Below are 22,566 nucleotides of genomic sequence, written 5' to 3'. Positions count from 1 at the left end.
ACCTCCATTCCTTTAAACTTGGATTATCAGTGGCAAAGAGGGGTTAGACTCAGGTAGTGCATTCATGAGAATATTTGGAAGAAAACATTATAAAGCAGATAATTAGTAAACTGGATGAAATGCAGAGAGTATTGCAGCTGATATTATCACTTTGTCTAAATTTTCATTTTTGCACCATTTGTGAGGATAGTTGTGTAGTGACATGTAATCCAGACAGGGCCCAGGCTATTGGTCTATAAACATGGGTTTGAATCCCACCATGGCAGTGGATTTAAATTAAATTGACATAAAAGATATGGAATTAAACACCAGTCTAATGGGTGCCATCAGACTGTCGCCAATTATCTTTAAAACCTAAAACGAAAAACTGCGGATGCTAGAAGTCTGAAACAGAAACAGAAATTGCTGAAGAAATTCAGGTCTGGCAGCATCTATGAAGAGAGAGAAGAGTCAATGTTTCAGGTCCAGCGACCTTTCTTCAGAACTGATGGTAGCAAGGACAGTGTGGTATTTATGCTGAAGACAGGAGATATTTGGAGAGAGGGTTTGTGGGGTGCTTGTAAAGAGCTAATCATAGATTGAGGCAGAGCCCAGACAGAGAAAAAAACAGTTAGACAGACCAAGGGATAGATAATGGTAAACTGGAGAGAAAGAAATGCTGACAATGGGGACCATAAGTAGGTAAAAATGGGTTGGCTGTGCTGAAAGCAGCCCCATGTGATGTCAGAGCCCAGGGTTAGGGTAGGTAAAGGACATGGAAGAAGGTATTCAGGTTCTAAAATTATTGAACTCTACCTTAAGACCCAAAGGCTGTAGGATCCCCAAGCAGAAAATGAGGTGTTGTTCTTCAAGCTTGCGCTGTGGCTCACTGGAACACTGCAGCAGACCTGAGACAGAAATGTTGGCATGCGAACATGGGATGGTGTGTTGAAGTGGCAGGCAACTGCAAGCTCAGGGTCAATTTTGTGGACAGAATATAGGTGTTATGCAAAGCAGTCACCCAATCTGTGGTCCATCTCCCTAATGTAGACAAGAGCACGTTGTCAGCAGTGAATACAGTAGATTAGGTTGAATGAAGTGCTGTTAAATTGCTCTTTCATCTGGAAGGTGTGATTGGAGCCTTGGATCATGAGGAGGGAAAAGGTAGAGCAGCAGATGTTACACTTTGTGATATTGTATGGGAAGGTGATGGGCGGTGTGTCGGGATGTGTTGGGAGTGGAAAAAGCATGGACTCGGGAGTCCTCGAGGGAATGGTCCTTGCAGAAGGTTGACAAGGAGGGGGAATATGTTTATGGTGGTGGCATCCCACTGGAGGCGATGGAAATGGTAGCTTATGGTCTGTATGTTGGTGGGGTGCTAAGTGAGGACCAAGCGAACCCTATCATTGTCGGAGGGAAGCGAAGGGGTGAGGGCAGAGGTGCAAAAAATGGGGCAGACATGGCAAGAAAAGTCAGAGATGGACCAAGTGAAGATGAAAGCAACATTCAAATTGGAAGCAAAATTCATGAATTTTTCCAACTCCAGACAAGAGAGGGACGCATCACCGATGATGTCATTAATGTATTGGAGAAAGAGTTGTGGAAGGGAACAGACTAGGGTCTATCTGGTTCACTGATGTCCTTTATGGAAGGAAATTTGCCATCCTCATTTAGCCTGGCCTGCATGTGTCTCCCTACCTGTAACGATGTGGTTGACTCTTAACTACTGTCAAGGCCAATTAGAAATTGGCAACAAGTGCTTGCCTTGCCACCAATGCCCACTTTCCATGAGTGAATAAAAATGTTTACTGCTTCTCACTAAAACACTTTGGGACTTGGATGTCATGTTGACTCAGCTGTTGACTGATCTTGGCAGCTGTTAAACATTTAATATTTTATTATTTCTTCTTCACTGTCCTGAATGAGATGCTTAAAGATGAATCAATTAGCAACCATTTACATTTTACTAAATTCTCAGGAACCAACTAGTCATTTTTACCATTTCTATAACTAGGCAAGATATCTTAGCAAAATGATGCCCAAAAGGATTAGTTCTGTTGCTCAGTTACTTTTCTACAAATCACTTCTTTCTGATCAGTGCAATTGGGAGTACAAATTGTATCAGCCAAAATCAAAACAACATTTTTGTACTGTTTCAGATAGAATGATATTCTTCAGCAATCTAAGGGCCCAAATTCTCAAGTGAGATTTAATATATCCCGGAAAAAGAAAGTTCCCATTTCTGGTTGTTTTATTTACCTTCATCCCTCAGTTTTCTAAAGCCAGGAGGCCCAGTGGATCTTTTTGAAAACCTAAACCACTTGTATCAATTAGAAATTGTAAGTATTTTATGAGACTATCATGCAAAATTTTGTTTGATCTTTCCATGTAATGTGGGAATAGCTCATTCAGTCAATATTTGTTGTTCATTCTTAGTTGCCCTTGAGAATGTGGTAATGAGTGCCTCCTTAAATGCTGGAGTCCTTGGAGTGTAGGGACATAAAATTTCTTTTGGGAGGGAATTACAGGAGTTTGACCCAGTGACACAGAAGGAATAATGATGTATTTCCAAATCAGGATGATGAGTGGCTTGGAAGGGAACTTGCAGGTGGTGGTGTTGCCAATGCAATATTTCCTCTAAGCTGCATTGCAGTGCAACCACTAGGAGGTTCTTCACATGTGCCATGCTGTGCTTCTGGAACGCACTGCCACTCATAGGCCTCAGAAATTCGTACAATGGCAGGAAAAATTACAGCAAATGTTGTTGCCGTGCATCTGCTGCCATTGTGCTTCTAGGTGATAGAGGTCACAATTCAGGAAGTACCTGTCAGAAGCCTTAGTGAATTGTTATATAGTAAGCATACTGCCATTGTCTTTCAGCAGTAGGAGAGTCAATGCTTAAATTGGTGGATTGAGTTCCAATCAAATGGGCTGTTTTATTCTGGATGGTGTCAAGTTTCTTGTCTGCTATTGGAGCTGTACTCATCCAGAAAAGTTTAACTTGTGGCTTGCAGATGGTGGACAGGCTTGGGGGAGAAGTCTGGGAGTGAGTTACTTATAGAGTCATACAGCACGGAAACAGACCCTTTGGTCCAACTCATCCATGCCAACCAGACATCCCAATCTGAATTAGTACCATTTACCTAAACCCTTCCTATTCATATATCCATCCAGATGCCTTTTAAATGTTGTAACTGTACTCATCTCGACCACCTACATGCTGCAGGATTCCCAGTGTCTGACGTACCCACAGTATTTATATGGCTGGTCCAGTTCAGTTTATTGTCAGCCGTAACCCCAGGATGTTGATAGTGGGGAATTGATATCGGAATGTTGGTAGCTATGGAAATTGCATTGAGGTGCAAGGGGAGATTGTTGGATTCTTTTTTGTTCAAAATGGACATTGCCTGGCTTTGTGTGGTGCAAGTTCTCATGTTAATAGCAATTAATAAAACAGTGACAGTGTTTATGTTAACAGTTCAATGAATCAGTTTGATTTGCTGTGCTTTCACAAGTCACAAGGAAGCAAAATATAAAACTCTGGACAGTTGGCTTTACTCTTACTCCTCCACACTGTTCAAGTATTGCTGCTCCTCCAAACTGGAGCCAAATACTTATCTGACAGTTTGACATTTCACCAAACTATGTGATACCTCTACTTTAGGTAGAGCATTTTTGAATCCTGCTAGTGTTGCACATTTCACATTAATATGCTGCAAAATTTGCCCCTTGTTGCAGTTTCTCCAGCGTCCAGTGAAATGTCTAATGTTTTGTGTATTAAGTTACATGTTGTTAAGTTAAGCAGATGGCGTAGTGCCACAGTGGTTAGCACTGCTGCCTCACAGCACCAGGGACTCGGGTTTGATTCCACCCTCAGGCATCTGTGTGGAGTTGGCACATTCATTCTCTCCATGGCTACATGGGTTCCTCGGGGTGCTCCGGTTTCCTTCCATCGTCCAAAGGTATGCAGGTTAAGTGAATTCACCATGGTAGAAATAGCCTCAAGTGTCCAGGGATGAGTAAGCAAGGTGCATTAGCCTTGGTTTTGAAAAAAGACCCATGCAGGATTACATAGATGGGGTGGGGAATGGAATGGTTGGTACAGACTTGATGGGCCAAACAGTCTGTTTCTGTAGTGTAGGGACCCTATGACTTTGCGTTACAAAAATGATAAGTCTCTACTTCTATCAAAATGCCTGCACTTATTTTCGTTCCCTCTGTGTCCTGATTTGACAGATGTATTATTCTTGTATTCCTAAACCTAGTTGTGGCTATATTATGCAAATATTAATCTGTGTTATGGTTATTTTTCTGAGTCTTGAGCCTATTCCAGCATATAGGTGCCAAACTCAACAATGTGGATTTTTTTTGGCTTTATTGAAGTTTCAGAACAGCATCAAGAGTGCAGCTTTATATTTGCTTCTTAACAATAAGCAGTGTGTTTATTGTGTGAAAAAATCAAATTAAACACCATGGTTGTTGGTTCCTTGAAATTTCTTTTTGTCACAAAAATTGCCTGGCATGTGACTGTGGAGTCTGGCTGTGCCTGAAGAAAAAGGTTGGGCTTCTTTTACGTTGTGTTTGCAAAGCTAATGCATGTTATTTTAAATACTTCTAACCTCTCTTTACACTCAAACAAAGAAAACAAAAAAGTTCAATCCTGAAATATAAACAGAAAGTAAATCAAAGAAATGTATGAATAATTAAGTTATATCGTGATTGAACAGTCTCTGAAACCAAGTATCTCACTTCGCTTGGTAACGAACATTTCATCTAAACAGTGATGAATTTTATTTGTGGTTTGGTTTTGTTCTCTCAACTTTTGCTTTATGTCAAAACTAATCTGTCAGGATTACTAATTTCCTAACATTTATTGATCCTTCACTGATTGTTTACTCTCTCTCTCTCTCTCCCTTTCCCTGTTTTGCAACTCCCGTGCCAGTTTTTCCATGCTTTGCAAGTGCTGTAGATTAAAATTCCTTTCTTTCTATCTTTTTTTGTCTTAATTCTATTTTCAGAGGCTTCTGTCACTACCTGTTCTTCTCCCGTCTTATTCTGATTTTATTTTCTTCGTGTGTTTCTTCTCTATTGGTCTCTGTCCTAAACAGCTCTGTCTAATCTGAGCAAGTGCTAACAGCATCTGGAGGCCAGTCCCACATCCTTAAAGACATATCACATTCAGATGCCTCCACAAAGGAAAATTCACTCAAGTTTTCTTTTCTAGTTCATACCAGGAGTATAAATAAAATCTATTATTTATGTAGATTGAGTGTGACCTAGCGTAGCTCCAGATTTGTTTTGTTTTTATAGATCTGTTCACAGCTTTTAATCATACAGCAACATCATAAAACTATTCAGCTACTACTTTGAAAACAGTTTTAACATAGTCATATGTCTAAACTCTCAAGCAGTACAGCGAAGGGCAACAGGGCTGAAAATTAGCACCAGTAAACTCAATTATTAGAAAAAGTTAGAAAAAGTTTTTTTAATTAATTCACGGGACAGAGGCGTAACTGGCCACGCCAGCATTTATTACCCATCCCAAATTGCCCAGAGGGCAGTTAAGTGTCAATCACATTGCTATGGGTCTGCAGTCACATTTAGGCCAGACTAGGTAAAGACAGCCGTTTCCTTCCCTGAGGAAAATGAATGAACCAAATAGGTTTAAAGTCTTAAACCCAATTTATGTTCAAGTCTTCAGACTTGAATGAACAAGAGAAATCATGAGGAATATGTGATACTAAATGAAATGCAAAATCCTGTGCAGTTTTTCAAGTTAGACTGCAGCTGAACCACAGAGCAACAGAAATACCAATGATGAAAACTAATGTTGGATATGTTTGGCCAAATAGTTTGAGGCAGTGACTGGACAGTTCTGTTGACAGACTCATTAGCTGTTCTGAGTGATGGAGCAGTTGTAAGTTTCTACAGAAAGGTGTGTGAGATGTGTAACGTTCTGTGGGACGAGGAGATTACTTGATTGTTTGTCTTGTTTATGTGTCTGTTATGTCAAACTTTGTGGGATGGGGAGATTTCGTTGGAAGGATGTGCCAAATAACTTGAATGGTCTCCTTCATCTGGACTTACATTTACGGTCTTGCAGGATATTACTGCTTGATTCTGCAAGACTTCAGATCAAGAATGTCACAAGCCAGGATGCTGGCCTTTACGGATGTACAGTAAGCAGTGAACTTGGAACAGATACTGAAACCTCATTACTATTGTATTCAGGTAGGTAGAAATTAAATATTATGTGAATTGAAATTCATCCTAAATATAAATGTTACAGAATTAGAAAATTCTATACTTTGTTTCTAAACAATCAAAACAAAACTTGCATATGCTAATTGTACAGTGCCTTTGTCAGACTTTGTTTGAAAATGGAACAAAGGGTTGAATTTTACGCTGAGGATGGGACCCCAATGTGAAAGTCAGTGACAAGCCTGCCTACATTTGGCTGGTCTACAACGGTCGCTAATCTCATTTCATCTGGTGATCCTCCCTCACCACTGCCTTCAAGCTCATTGTCCTGCATCCCCGCACAGCCCATATCCACCTCCTTCCCAAAGTCCACAAACAGGACTGCCCAGGCAGACCCATTGTTTCTGCCCCACAGGACTCATCTCTTCCTCCTCAACTCAATTGTGTTTTCTCTCCTGTTCAGTCCCTGCCCACTTAGATCAGCAATTCTTCTGACGCTTTACGTAAGTTTCGGAATTTCCAGTTTGCAGGCTCCAGCTGCCTCCTCTTTATCATGGATGTGCAATGCCTTTACACGTCCATCTCCCACCAGGGTGGTCTCACGGCTGTCCACTTCTTCCTGGGATAAAGGCCTGAACCATCCCCACCTATCACGTCCCTCCTCTACCTGGCCAAGCTCATCCTCACTTTGAACAACTTCTCCTTTAACTCATCCCACTTTCTTCATGTGAGACCACGGGTACCCACATAGGCCCCAGTTATGCCTGTCTCTTTGTCAGGTACATGGAACATTCCTTGTTCCAGTCCTACGCTGGCCCCCACCCACAACTGTTTTTCCAGTATACCGATGATACCATCAGTGTCGCTTCTCTCTCTCAGCCGGAATTAGAGAAGTTTATCCATTTCACTTCCAATTTCCACCTCGCTCTCACCTTCGCCTGGTCCATCTATGACTCCTCCCTTCCCTTCCTTGACATCCCTGTTTCTGGGGATAGGCTGGCCCCCAATATCCACCACAAACCCATTGACTCCCACAGTAACCTCATACATACATCCTCACATCATGTTTCCTAAAAAGACTGCATTCTGTCAGTTTCTCCATCTCCATAGCTTCTGTCTGATGATGCCAGCTTCTATAAGGGAGCTTCCAAAATGTTCACCACCTTCCTCAACTGAGGATTCCTCACCACCTGAGCTGTGTCCGACCCATCTCCTGTATTTCAGCCTTCATCCCTTCCTTTTCTCCAACGATAGAGTCCCTCTGGGCCTCACTTACAACCCACCAGCATCCACATCCAAAGCATTGTAAGCTACCATTTTCACCACCTCCAGCAGGATATCACCTTCAGACATATTCCCCTCCTGTCCCTTGTCAGCCTTTCATGGGGACCGTTCTCTCTGGGACACCCTGGTCCACTTCTTCTCCACTGGCAATACCTCCGACAGCCACATGGCAGCTTCCCATGCAATTGCAGAAGATGTAACACCTGCCTACTTCCTCTCTCCTCACCATCCAAGGCCCCAGACACATCTTTCAGGTGAAGCAGCAATTTACCTGCATTTCATCCAAACTAGTCTACTGTATATGCTGCTCACAATGTGGTCTCTTCTACACCGGGGAGAGAAAGTGCAGATAGGGTAACCACTTTGCAAAACAACTATGTTCTGCTTGCAAAAACTGACGCTGAGCTTCCTGTTGCCTGCCACTTCAACACACCACCGTGTTCCCTGGTCAACATCTCTGTCTCAGGTTTATTGTAGTGGTCCAGCAAAGCTCAGTGCAAGCTAGAAAAACAGCACCTCATTTTCCACTTGGGAACTCTACTGCCTTCAGGACTCCATATCGAGTTCAACAATTTTCGGGCTTTAGGCACCTTGTCCCATGTCCTTACCCCAACCCCCACACACCAGGCCTTGTCATCACATGGGCTGCTAGCACAACCATCCCATTGTGGGCTATTAATGGTCCCCCATTAGCAGCTATTGATTCTCCTACAAAAACAGAAGTTGCTGGAAAAGCTCAGAACTCTGTGTGCTGAGGAAGGGTCACTGGACCCGAAACGATAACGGATTTTTTTTCTTCACAGATGCTGCCAGACCTGCTGAGCTTTTCCAGCAACTTCTGTTTTTGTTCTGATTTACAGCATCCGCAGTTCTTTCAGTTTTTATTAATTCTCCTAACCTGACCTTTACCCATTCTATTGTCTGTCCAACTGCTGTTCTCTCTCTCTGGGCTCCAACTCATCTACTCATTCTCAGCACCCCACTCCATCTTCAGCATATATACTGACCTTTTCCCAGCTAGAATCAGTTCTGAAGAAGGGTTGCTGAACCTGAAATGTTAACTCTGCTTTATTTCCATAGATACTACCAGATCTGCCGAGTTCTTCCAACAATTTCTGTTTTGGTTTCTGATTTCCAGCATCAGTAGTCTTTAGTTTCTTTTTCTCGCTAGGATTAGGCAGGTTGGTCTGGTGAGAGATTATGGCAGTCTGGATTGACAAAATGGGGGGGGTTGGGCTTTAAGGTGATTCAGGGGAAAGGGCAAATACATGGCTGATGCAGTACAATGTGGCTAAATGTGAAATGAAGTTAAACACTTCAGTTTGGGACTTCTGGTCACAGGGCACTGAACCCAAAGATATGTCACTGCCTTTGCCTAGCCACAAGGCTCACCAGGTTTTACTGGACAGTCTAAGCAATTGGCACTGACCTTACGTGACAAGAAGGTAGTTTGTGGAGACATTTTTAGTGCTAGGGTTAGCCCAATTTGATACCCCTCCCATCAGCTCCCCACCTCCACAGAAAGCATAAAATTCTTACAGATACAAAGAAAGCCTGAATCAGAGGAGGCTAACATAAGCCTGAATATGTTTACAGAATTCGGGTGATCAAAACCAGGAAGGAACTTCTAGATGAAGATAATCATAGAATCCTTACAGAGTGGAAGCAGGTGATTTGGCACATCAAGTCCACACCGACCCTCGAAGAGCGTCCCACCCAGACTCGCCCCATCCCTGTAACCTTGCATTTCCCATGGCTAATCCACCTTGCTTGCCCATCCCTCGACACTATGGGTGATTTAGCATGGCCAATCCACCTAACCAGCACATCTTTGGACTGGGGGAAGAAACTAGAGGACCTGGAGGACACCCACATAGATACTGAGAGAATGCAAACTCCACACAGTCGCCTGAGGCTGAAATTGAACCTGGGTCCCTGGTGCTGTGAGGCAGCAGTGCTAACCACTGAGCCACTGCCACCCAAAAGATTTGAAATTGATATATGGGCAGGCAGGAAGTCAGTAAAGATTATCAAGGACAAACTAAACATCAGTAGCTTCCAATGCACCCGTAAAACAACTGGAACGGACAACATTCAATTATTTTTGGAATCATGTATTCTTGGAGGCATTCCTTCGTTAAGTGTCCTGACACACCAACACTTAGCCTTGGTTAAATCTAGTTACAGTAAAGACCAGGGTGCAAACGTTTAGTACAGGGAAATGAGACTCCTTGCTGGACAGGATGCAATTCATAAAATTTAAGACGCAGCATTCCATCAAGTGGAACATTGGAATAATAAAGCAACAAAGAAGTGAAGAAGTGTTCCAATAAGGGTGGGAATGTTGTTGAGGATGAAATGAGCTGTCTTGTTGATGGAAAGAATGCATACAGTTATATTTGCAATGCTGTATGTAAACAACTGTACGTAATCTTGGCTTAAAGTTTGAGCATGGTTTGTGATAGCAGTCATGGCATAAAACTGTTCTCCCACTGAGGATTATTAACTGCAATAAATTGTAATCTCATGCCATTTATGATGATGGATAATAGGGCCAGGAATCTTGCCAACTGACGCAATCTAATTTATTGTCTACAGGAGGACTCAACAAAATTCATTAGCATCTAGAGCCTTTCCCACAATCACGATGGAAAAAAAGTCCATAATATAAATCCTGATATGTCTACATTCATATTAGGAACAGGAGTAGGCCGTATGGCCCTTTGAATGTGCTCCACCATACAGTAAAATCTTAGTCTCAACGTCACAAATCCTGGCTCACTACCGTAGCCCTCCCCCCAACCTTGTGCCTCTTTGATTATCAAACGACCCATGCAGATATGACATACACAGTTATGAAACAGGCAGTGGGACACGGACAAAGACAGGCTTCAACCTGTGAGTGTTCCATTTGGATGAAGAAAGGGGTCTTGGTGCTGGACATATTACACACGAGGGGAAAGGATTTGCGTTTGACCCGGTTTCCTTCAATTCCTCCCATTCACTGGCCCCTTGGTTCTCTAATATTTCTGAGATTATTTATGCCCACTTTTGGGAAGACAGAACCAAAGTGTATTTTCAATGCTTCTGTTATATCTTTGTTCCACATTGTGATTTCCTCAGTTTCTGACTGTAAGGGACCCACATTTTGCTCTTCACGTATTTGCGGAAGCTTTGACAGTTATTTTCACATTCCCTGCAATTTTACTCTCATACTCTATTTTCTCCCTTACGATCAAGCTTTTTGTCTTCTTTTGCGGAATTCTAATCTGCTTCCTATCCTCCGCTTTTTCCTGCAATTTTGTATGTCTCGTGTTTCGATCTAATACTATCCTTAATTTCTTTTGTAAGCCCTGGTTGAGCCACCTTTGTCCCAGTCAGGAATGAATAAATGTTGTAAGTCATGCACATATTCTTTAAATATTGATTAGTGCTTAGCCACTGTCAACCCTGTTCATAAGGTGGCCGGATCCACCCTTGCCAGTTCATACTTCACAGACTCGTAGTTCCCTTAATTTAAACTCAAGACCCCAGTTTCAGATTCAACTACTTCACACTCCACCTTAAAGAAGAATTCCATCATGTTATGGTCATTCTTCTCCAAGAACCAACAAGTTTGTAAATTAATTCTTTTTCATCGCACATTACGCAGCCTGTTCTCTGGTTAATTCTTCAAACTATTGGTCAATAAAGCAATCACGTACACGCTCTGGGAAATCCTCCTCTGCAATATAATTACTAGTTTGTTTCTCCAATATAAGTTAAGGTCAACCATGATTACAGTTGTACCCTTATTGCCTGCATCTCATTTCTTATTTAATACATTTGCTTCCATCCCCACTCCTGTTTGGTAGACAAATGACAATCCCCAACAATGTTTTCTGCCCCTTGATGTCTCCTATCTCCATCCTTAGAGATTCCTTGTCATGATTTTTTAGGATTTACTCATTTACTAACAATGCTACCCCACCTCCTTTCTCCATCATTCCTAAACAATGAATACTCCTGGATGTTCTAACCCATCCTTGGTCACCTTGCAGCCATGTCTCTGTAATTGCAACCATATCATAACCATTTATGTGTATTTGTGCTGCTAATTTGGCTACCTTATTCTGAGAACTCCATGCATTAAAACACAAAATCTTTATAGTTGACTTTTTAACCTTGTTTACTGTCTCAGCTCTATTTTGCACAGCGGCTTCATTTGGTTTTCTCCAGTATTTTTGTGCTTTCCACTTTTGCCTCTTACCTTTTTGTATCTTGATTCTCCCATCCTCTACCTCCCTGCTGAAGTTCCCATCCCCCTGTCATTCTAGTTGAAACCTTCCATAACAGCACTAGCAAACAGCACTGCACCTGGTTAACCACCCCAATCAGGGAACTCGTATTCTATTATATCCACCTGGCTGACCTCATTCCAATCACTGCACCTTTAAAGAATAATAATTATGTTGAGGACCTTACTTCACTCTAAACTCTCCTACTGCAATGCAAAGTCCTTGCTTTAAGTCTTGGCTTTACATCCCTTACATTACTTTTATTAACTTATTTTCTTAGCCCTAACTTTCTCAGTTTAATCCAAGTACAGCTGCTTGTTTTAAAAGCAAGCAGCTTTTTAATTTATAGCAATTTGTTGAAAATCCTTAACAGCAGTCTCTTACCAATTGATGAACTTCATTTTCTTGTGAACTCTTTGATTTACACTCAGTTTTGAACTCAGCGCCTGCTGCTCCCTCACAGGTCCCACTGCCTCTCTGACTCCCAGAGTAAGGTTTAATACCAATCACCTGCTTTCCCTGAACTCATGAAATCATGCTGCTGTTGGATTCAGTGCAGGTAGGCCCTTCAATCGCACCTTATTTCACTGGTCACCTTGCCCACTGGAGACTTTATTTCTGTCAGTAAATGTTATGTAGGCATCTCTTTCTCCCTCTGCCTCTAATTCATACTTTGTCCCAAACTTCCAGTTGCTCACTCTGTCTCAGTCTCCCTCTGGCAAAATCACCTCCACTCTGACTGTTTGCCTTATTCCCGACGGCATGTCAATTTGCACATGATTTAATTTCAAAATTCCCGAGTCAAGTGTGTTAAAAATATTGCAAGCTTGGCTGAAATAAAAGAAAATGCTGCAAACACTCAGAAGACCAGGCAGCAAAGTGAAACAATTGATATTTTGTTTGGTTCATGATTTTTACATCCTTCCACAAATTCTGCCTGACCTGCTGAACTATACCGCTCCTCCATGATGGGTAGGATGTGCAAATTCCCAACTCTTTCTTTAAAAGAGCCAGTAGTAATAGGGAAAGTTTGGAATGTGAAAAAAAAACATTTTATAAATTCTATTCAGCCTGTTGCGTTAGTATTTGCAAACTCCCCTGTGTGTTCCTTCTGGTCAGTTAATGTCAGAGCAAGGAGCTGGCATTTTGATTAGCTGATTTATTTTATTTGATTTAAGCTTTATTGTCATGTGTACTCGAGTACAGAAGCATAGGCGTACAGTGAAAAGTGTACAATGTCGCCACACTTAGCATCATCTTAGTTAAGAAAGTACCTCGATGCAAAGCTTAGGTACACATAGTAACACAGAGAAACAAAGTTAAAAGTAAAGCATTACCATTGTTCTCAGTAAAAGTAGAAAATAAATAAATACAGTTAAAAGTTAACATTGTAGTCCTTCTTAGTATTAAGTGGAAGAATTAAGGAATAAAGGTAAAAGTTCAACATTTTCGAATACTTAGTTCCATTGTGACAACAAGAAAGTCACCAATAACTCCTGGTGACTCAGCCTGTGATATGTTTTCATGTTTCTCCAAGCACCGGTAGCCCGCTGTGTGTGGCAAAGTATCCGTGTTCCACCAGAGAATGTATCAAACTAGCTCACTAACTAAATCATAGAATTGTTCCTGGGCAGAAGGTGGTTGTTCAGTCTGTGGTCTCTCTACTCACTGGCCAAATGAGTCTTTCGTTCTCCTGCCTTCTCCCCTTTTTCAAACTATCTAATTCCATTTCGGCGCCTGAATTGAAACCATCTGCACCACATTATCGGACAGTTTATGCCAGACTCTAACCACTCGATGTCGTTTTACTGCCTATCACTTTTGTATCTTTTACCCATTACTTTAAATCAATGCTTTCATGTTCTCAATTCTTTGGAGTGGAAATGTTTTCTTCCTACTTACTTCATGGAATCATAGAATCCATACAGTGTGGAAGCAGGCCATTCAGCCCATCAGGTCCACATCAACCCTCCAAACAGCATCCCATTCAGACCTACCCCTCCTGCCCTATCGCTGTAACCCTGCATTTCCCATGGCTAACCCACATCATCTGCACATCCCTGGACACTATGGGCAATTTAGCATGGCCAATCACCTAACCTGTGCAACTTTGGACTATAGGAGGAAACCAGAGTACCCGGAGGAAACCCACGCAGACATCAGGTGCAAACTACACACAGACAGTCACCTGAGAGTAGAATTGAACCTGGGTCCCTGGGGTTGTGAAGCAGCACTGCTAACCACTGAGCCACCGTGACGCCCAGAGCAATTTACTTTGTCTAGAGCAATTTTTCACAAGGTTGATTTGACTCCCAGTCGGTGTCCTAAACTAGCTGTCTGTATTAATAAGTGCCTGGGCAGTTTTACCATGTTAAAGACACTATATAAATGCATCTTGTTTTTGGTGATGCTTCAGCATATCTGAACGTAATGCAGGGATGGGCATCTAGAAGTGGCAGCCTCTTTGTGTAATCCTAAATGTTCATAAATAGGTTCATTTTTCTCCAAAGGGCCACCTGTAACTGCAGAGCAGGACCATTTAAAGTATTCCTGGGTCCAGCAAAGGTTTGCTTTCCCTGCCCTGCTGCTTTTAGTTAAATCAGCGTAGATAACTTTGAACTTGCCACATTCCAACTGGGATTGCACACTGGTTGGCGGACCGGCAGGGAGATCCCATCAGTTCCACAGAGGAGGCCCTTCAGCCATTTCATTGGCGGCTCTCTGCAATTGAGGAACTGGTTGGAACAAATCCTGGCTGCTGAGAGTTACTGCCCAGTCATAGGCTGGCACATCCTCATGCCGACCATACCAACGAGAGCAGTGCCTGCTGGCACCCCTGCACCTGCCTGTGGCACAGACTCTGGGAATCATGGAGCAATTCCAGACCACAGGAGAGCAGAGGTGGAAGGGGGTGTCACATGATGGGGGAAACAAGCAAGGAGAAGAAGGATGTCTTTCAGCAGCCTCCTCCCTCCCTGAAGCCAGTCCTTCAATTGGTGCTGGAGAGGGGAAATATTCCAAGGTTGCTCAAGAGACGCATGCATCTCCCTAAGAGGCCACTGAATGGTGGTAGGCTCAGATTAAATGGATATCGTTAAAGTTTCTGATTGATATCCCGCTGCCAATGGCCAGAATCCCAGATCATTCCTTTCACTCTGGGTTTCCAGCTGCAGGGAGATTGACAAGGAGCCTCTCAACTAATTGAAGGGCCTGACTTCTGTGGATACCAATGCAATGGGTTGCATTAAATCCAGCCATATATATAAGTTAAGGAATATTCACAGTCTTTATGTATTATAATGCTTCAGCTTTGTCATTTTCACTAGTTTATGTTTGTTTGATGTGTTACCAGAAGCCCCAGTTATTGGATCCTTGAGCAAAAATGTCACAAATCTTACAACATGGCATTTAACCGCAATTGTCGGGAGTGCTTTATTTGTCAGACTTGGGGCAACGATCACCATTACTTGTCCCGTTGTCGGTGAGTAAAACAGATAGAATTCTTTGCAGTCATTGCACTATATGTTTGTTATTGAAAACCTTTTATTGCTCATAAGAGAAACCATTAAACCTTGTGCCACCTCTCTGAAGAAGCTAACTCATTCTTCATCATTCCAGTGCTATTTAAAAAAAATTCTCAAGTATTAAACCACTTTACTCTGAGCAACTATTATGAATGTCATTTCCCCCAGTAAGAGGGCACTCTCTCCCTGACAATCCTCTGAGGAAGATGAATTCTGTCTTTTACGACTTGTTTGATTTTTAACATGTTCCCTTTAATTATTGATTCACCAACCAATGGAAATTGTTTTGTTTCATTTGTTCCACCTGTGCCACCTGAGATGAATTTGTGGATCTCCTGGCAAGACCATGTACCACTCATGAAGGTTAGCCCATGTGCAGGGATGCCCAGCACATTTGCCCTCTTGAGTCAGTGATAACCCCATTGGCTAGGTAATACTCCATGGTGAGCTAGTTGTCCACATGAGACCCATGTCTGTCACATTAGGATGACACATCTCTACAAGCAAGCAAGACATGGGTTTGAGTTGATAGATGGAAATCCTCACTGCTGACCAGTGTACTTGGAAGGAAGTGGTCAGAAAGGGCATGGAAAAAGATAAGGTCAAAATAAATAACTAGATAGCGGGAAGGAGAAGGGGAACAACACCAGTCAACCTTGGCCAATGTTATTCACACGCGCCAGCTAAGGAAGCCAGTCATGAATCAACCTCTACAGCCACAATAGATGATGTTCAATCTCATAGTGACATACACCCCTGCGCAGTCCGTCATCTCCCGGATTGACAGATAACTATTAATTTCCTTTTCTAAATGTCCTTATGATTATGAACTACTTTATATCAAATCTGTAAAATTTATGATTAACCCAGATTACATACTGACTACATTTCAAAAGTAACAAATTTGTAACTTTATTTGTGACAAATAAAGTTGTGAAAAACATTATATAATTTCAAGACTTCTGATGCTTAACATGTTTGATTAGCATTAGTGTGCCTATGATTATCATGAAGACATTGACTGCTAATATCACCACTAGAAATAATATGGTTATGGTTTAATACTTTAAATAATATTTCAAGCCCCTGGGGGAAAGAGAGTTGAATTTATGCCATAATCCATTCTATTAATGTGATTTATGAATGATAATGCCAAATTTGATGCATATGTTTGTAAGTATGAATCTAATATGAAGTAAAACAGACAACACTGGAAAGCCAGGCTGCAATTGTGGAGAAAGAAACAAAGTTAATGAGTGGAGTTTAACTTTCGCGACAGAGTCTCACCCAGCAGATGGAACCCAGTGTCATCTCTGATGGGGAAAGCTCACCATCAGGCAGTTTACTGACCAGTGTAGGGGCAGAAATCCCACCCCATAATACCCCTTCCGTTCACCCAAAAAATGCTACGGAGCAGACAGAGGCTAGCAGCTGTTCATTACAGATAGCGCCACTGGGAGTGGTGGCTGTTGTTGGTAATGCACCTCCAGAAGCCCAGGATCAACAAGGGATCTCAGAGTATAGCTGAATAAGGGTGAGAAGAGGGTCAGATGGAGGGCGTGACAGGAGCGGAGGGTGTTCAAAGGTAAGTGCAGGGATGTGGCTTTTTTGTGTCCTTCCTTTCCGTTTCCTAATGGCAAATCCCTCCATCAAGCACTTTGAACAGGCTGGCTACCACCCCCTCCCTCTAATCATGACTTCTCCCTTGCTGCTTGCCTTCCTCATCTGCCTACAGATTGAAATGCAGGTGGAGGTGACATGAGGCCCTTAAGTTGCCCTCTGAAGAGCTACAATCGGTGGCTAAGCAGCCTTCCAACCTTGGACTTAATCAGGCGGAGGTATGAAGATGGTTGGATCCTCACCCTGCTCTCTCACCTAAATCAATGTGTCCACTTCCTCCAAACCCACCTGCAGAGGTTAAGGACTGACATTAAATTCCACCCAGTGTTTCAGGTCTATAAACTTCACATGGCCATACTGAGATTATCTAGAAGGTTAACAATGTATTCCTTTTCTAACAGGTATGCCTGAACCAAAGGTTACATGGCGAATGAGAGGAGGCTTGTTGGGTGGTAATTCTGTTGTCCTTCAGAATGGTTCTCTGGTGCTGAAGAATGTGACACTTGCAAATCATGGAACCTATGATTGTATCGCCACAAATGAAATTGGACAAACCACTGCATCCACGCTGCTTAAACTAGCTGGTAGGTCCTGTATGCTATCATTTATCACAGGATGGCATGGTTTACAAGGGGCAGTTTTTATTAGGTAACAGTTATCAGTGAGTGTCCGTTACCACTGGACCAAAGGGAAAGGGAAGTTATCCCTATGCTGGTCTCACATGTTTCTTAGTAACCAGCGTGTAGTGATGGTCTCGGAGACCAGTAACCTTTACAAAGAGGTCTGAATACCCCAAACACCACTGACTCAAAGGATCACCCACTAAGATTTCATGTTTTAAGACTGTTACTGAAAAAGATACTGAAATCAACATTGACTATACATTACCTAATAAGTAATGAAAACACAAAACATATTTATTTTGAGGGAGAGATGGTAGCATTATAGTATTTTCACTGAGCCAGCAATCCAAAAATCCAAGGTAATGCTTTGTGCTTCAAATCCCACTCTCTGTTCACTAATGGGCTAAATGTCACTTCAGACCCAGAGAATAAATGCCTTCTGAAATGGTCTAGCAAGCCAAGAATTATTAGGCATGGGCAAAAACTGCTTGTCTTCTCAGCGATGCACATATCCCATGTAAAATTAAAAGAAAAACTCCAGCAAAACCAACCCTCTTGGCTTCCTAACACAACCGAAAATCCCTTTCTGCATTTATATATTATACCACACTCTCCACAGAATTTTAAATTTTCATTTCATATCACCTTCATTCTGCCCAGAAATAAGCCACTTTTTGTTTCCATTATTTTATTTTTTCATGGGATGTATTTGTCACTGGCTATGCCAACATTTATTTCCTACCTATAATTGCCCTTGAGAAGCTGCTGCGAAGCTGTTTCTTGAACTACTACAGTCTAAATGGTGTCAGTACTCCCACAGTGCTGCTAGTAAGAGATGTTGATCCAACAACTGTGGAGGAAGGACGATCTGGTTTCCAAGGATAGTGTGAGACTTGGAGGTGAGCTTGCAGATGGTGGTGTTCCCATTCATTTGCTGCCCTTGTCCTGTGGGATTAGAATGTCCTGTCATGAGTTTTGGTGCGTTGTTGCAGTGCATCTTGTAGATGTTGTTGCAGTGCACTACAACTACTGCACATTAGTGGTAAAACGAGTGGATGTTGAAGATGGTGAGTTGCTTTGATCGGGATGATATTGAGCTTTTTGAGCATTGTTGGAGCTGCACTCATCTAGGCAAGTGGAGAATATTGCATTTCAAAGCTGGCTTGAACATTGTTAGTGGTGGGTAGATTTTAGAGAGCCAGGGTGTGAGCTCAAAGCAGAATTCCCAGCCTCAGCTGCTTGTGTGACAATAGTATTTATATGGCTAAGCCAGGCCAGTTTCTGCTCAGTGGTAATGTGCATCATGTTAATTGTGGTGGATTCAGTGAAGATATTTCCCTTGATTTTCAAGTGGAGCTGGTTAGATTCTTGTTTGAAATGGTTATTAAAACATGGAATTTAGAATCTAGAACTGTACAGCACAGGAACGGGCCCCTCGGCCCATGATGTCGTGCTGAACATGACACCAAATGAAACTAATCCCTTCTGCCTGCCATTGGTCCATATCCCTGTATTCCTTGCGTATTCATGTGCTTATCTAAAAGTCCCTTTAAATGCCCCTATTGTATCTGCATCCACCACCACCCCTGGCAGTGCATTCCAGACTCCTACCATTCTCTGTGTAAAAAAAAATTTGCTCCTCATGACTCCTTTGAACTTTTTACCCTCTCACCTTAAACGCGTGCCTCCTAGTATTAGATATTTCAACTCTGGGAAAAAGATTCTGACCATCAACCCTATCTATGCATCTCATAATTTTATGGATTTCTATTAAGTCTCCCTTCAGCCTGCACTGCTCAAGAGAAAACAACCCAAGTTTTTCCAGCCTTTCCTCATAGTTCATTCCCTCCAATGCAGACAACATCCTGGTAAACCTCTTCTGCACCCTCTCCAAAGCCTGTACATCCTTCCTATAATCTAGCAACCAGAATTGAATGCAATACTCTAAATGTGGCCTAAGAAAAGTCTTATAAAGGTGCAACATGACATCCGGACTCTTATACTCAATTCCCCGACCAATAAAGGCAAGCATGCCATACACCTTCTTTACCATCCCATCAACTTGCATGGTTACTTTCAGGGAGCTATGGACTTGAACCCCAAGATCCTTCTGTACATCAATGCTGTTCAGAGTCCAACCATTAAGTGTATACGTTTCACACAGGTTAAACTCCATCTGCCATTTCTCCGCCCATATCTGTAACTGATCTGTATCCCACTGTATCATTTGACAACCTTCTACGCTATTCACAACTCCACTGATTTATGTATTGTCTACAAACTTACTAACCCACCCATCTACATTTTCATCCAAGTCATTGATATGTATCACAAACAGCAGAGGTCCCAGTACTGATCAGTGCGGAACACTACCAGTCACAGACCTCTAGCTTGAAAATCACCTTTCCACCAATACTCTCTTATCTTCTATGGCCAAGCCAATTCTGAATCCATACGGCCAAGTCACCGTGGATCCTATGCATTTTGATCTTCTAGATGAGCCTACCATGAGGCACCTTGTCAAAAGCCTTACTAAAGTCCATGGAAGCAACATCCACTGCTCTACCCTGCCTGGCACTTGTGTACTTCGAATGTTACTTACCACTTCTGAGCCCAAGCCTGAATGTTGACAAGATTTTTTTAAAATACTGGAACAGTTTGCTTCAGTATCTGAGAGGTCACAAAATCTGCTGAACACGGTGCAATCATCAGCAAACATTTCCACATCTGACTTTATGGTAGAGGGATGGTCATTGATGAAGTAGCTGAATTCATTTGGACCTAGGACACTACCCTGAGGAACTCCTTTGATACCTGAGACCATGATGACTGAACCCCAAGCAACCGCAATCATCTTTTTTTGTAACCTGGTTGCTATGGGGATTATGGGCCCAAGGCAACTCCTATTCAGAGTTAATTGCCAGCTTTCGTACCTGGACTTAGCGAAAAAGTGGCTGACATTTTTTGTGATAGACCTACAGGCTCTCAGATTTACTGGCTGTGACTTCCTGGACGGAGGGAGATATCTTAAAGGAAGAAACAGGAAAATGTTCTCTGTTAGCTACCATGCAGAATGTTCAAGGGATCTTATTCTCAGGTTAAAGAGCTAGGATCATTAGGGAAGAAAGTACCCTGGAAGAGTGACTGCAGCATGTCTGGAGGAAGGAGTCAGCAGAGTAGGCTTTGTTACTGGAAGCTGGTTCATGGATTTTCAGAAAACTGACTGAAGTTCCTTTTGATGGACACTGGCGGTCACGCCTCATCGAAATGCAGAGGAGCAACCCTGCTGGAAACTAGGAATAACTTCAAACCCATTCCTGTAAAGGCTCTCTTCTGAGTAGCGCTGTGGGTGTCTCTACACCCTGAGGATTGCAGCAGGTTGAGAAGGTAGTTGACCTTTGCCTTCTGTTGTGCATTTGGGGCTGGGCAAAAGATGCTGATGCAGTCAACGACACTACATCCCTTGAACAAATAAATAATAAAACTATTGGCCTATTGTCAGGCAGAACTTGTGGAAAATCACATACTCCATTTTACCTTGAAGTAAAAGAATACAGTTTAACACGCAATCACCTTAGACAACCATAACCAGTTATAAAATGTAATTTGCAGAGATTTGTGGCTTGGCTGGGACTCAAAGCAGTATCATGCTCATTTATCCACCAACTGTATGCAGAACAAATCGGAAACATGGAAAACAACTTGAATTTTTAAAAAAAAAACAGATCATCTGATCCTCAAAAAAATCACTAAATTCATAATGTGACATTTGTAACTGCATATTATTAGATAAGATTCATACGATATTGATTCTATCCCCTGTTGTGTGGGTCTGGATTCTCATTGAACTGAGAAGCCATTCTTACACCCCAAGAGCTGCAGTGGTTCAAGAAGGTAGTTCACCACCATCTTCTCTAGGGCAATTAGTGATGAGCGTTTCCAGGTCAGTCTGATGGTTCTGCCAGTTGCATATTCAGACATGGGGCATCATCAACAAGATAGCTTCTGGCCTCCAACTACCCTGCTCCCAGACTGATGGGTCTGTGAGATCTGTGGTAGTGGTAACATGGGCGAGACCTTCTTGCAGGAGATTGGGAAAGACAAGTGCATCTTTTCCTTATAGCAGCTACATAAAGCCCTAATGTAAGAAGGAATTGCTGCTGTAGGCCTTTTGCAAGGGTGCAGATCCAAGCCAAGGTAATGACTTGATCCATCAAACAATGCTTTCTAGAAACTGGACAAATACAGTGCATTTTCTACAACAAGGAAAATTGGCCTCGATATCTAAGGAAAAGAGTCATATTTGACTTAGAGCATCAAATCTGTTTTTTTTTCTCCACAGATGCTGCCTGATCTGCTGAGTTTCTCCAGCATTTTCTGTTTTTATTTAAAATTTTCAGCATCCGCAGTTTGTGCTTTGCTTTTATTTGGCCTCGGTATTTGTTGTAGTTCAACTGCAGGCAAAGAAATGTTATGTAAGATCAAATGATTCTGAAATGGCCTTTTGTTCTATTGAATATCTTGTCAGAGAGTGTTGTACAGTTATACCTCATGTAATTAACGATGAAAAGAATGGCAAAGCCAAAATGGTAGGAACCTGGATGCTGACATTGGGTACTTAACCGCACTTCTCAATTTGCTAATATCACCTTGTTCATTGTCAGCTTTTAGCTGCCTTAGTAAATTAATTAGTTTGCATGAGTAGTTTGTTCCATCTAAGTTAGTAAGAAAGGTACCTGGAACAGTCTGATTTTGTTTTTGCTGATGTACACCCTCCTAGTAGCCAGTCAGGGAACTGTCGTAGAGAATAAACAATGCCCTTACAATCCTATACAAGGAGGATAAATTGTTACGAAATAAGAGTGAGAGTTGCAAATGAAATTTGGCAAAAAATACAAAGCTCTCAACAGGTTCTTCATGTTTTCATTTAGAGCCAAGAACAGCTCTTCCATTTGTAGCAAACCGTCAAACCAAAGAAAGGAAACGTGTCTTAATGGCGTCACAGACTGGATCTCCAATTACAGTTAAACAAGGAGATGTATTCTGTATAGGTGAGTT

General features: G+C 42.1%; 1 protein-coding gene across 1 annotated transcript in view; it reads left to right on the top strand.

Annotated features, from left to right (window-relative positions):
- adamtsl3 (ADAMTS-like 3) overlaps positions 1–22,566 on the top strand; it is a 573,867-nt gene that overhangs the window by 518,130 nt on the left and 33,171 nt on the right. Inside the window, exons 22-25 of the mRNA XM_048616129.1 lie at positions 6,083–6,210; positions 15,094–15,222; positions 17,287–17,469; positions 22,440–22,559. Coding sequence (XP_048472086.1) covers positions 6,083–6,210; positions 15,094–15,222; positions 17,287–17,469; positions 22,440–22,559 — 560 coding nt within the window. The remainder of the gene's footprint in view (positions 1–6,082; positions 6,211–15,093; positions 15,223–17,286; positions 17,470–22,439; positions 22,560–22,566) is intronic.

The sequence above is a fragment of the Rhincodon typus genome, chromosome 33 (genome assembly GCF_021869965.1).
Source record: "Rhincodon typus isolate 14 chromosome 33, sRhiTyp1.1, whole genome shotgun sequence".
NCBI lineage: Eukaryota > Metazoa > Chordata > Chondrichthyes > Orectolobiformes > Rhincodontidae > Rhincodon > Rhincodon typus.
This window is presented reverse-complemented; position numbering and strand designations above follow the sequence as displayed.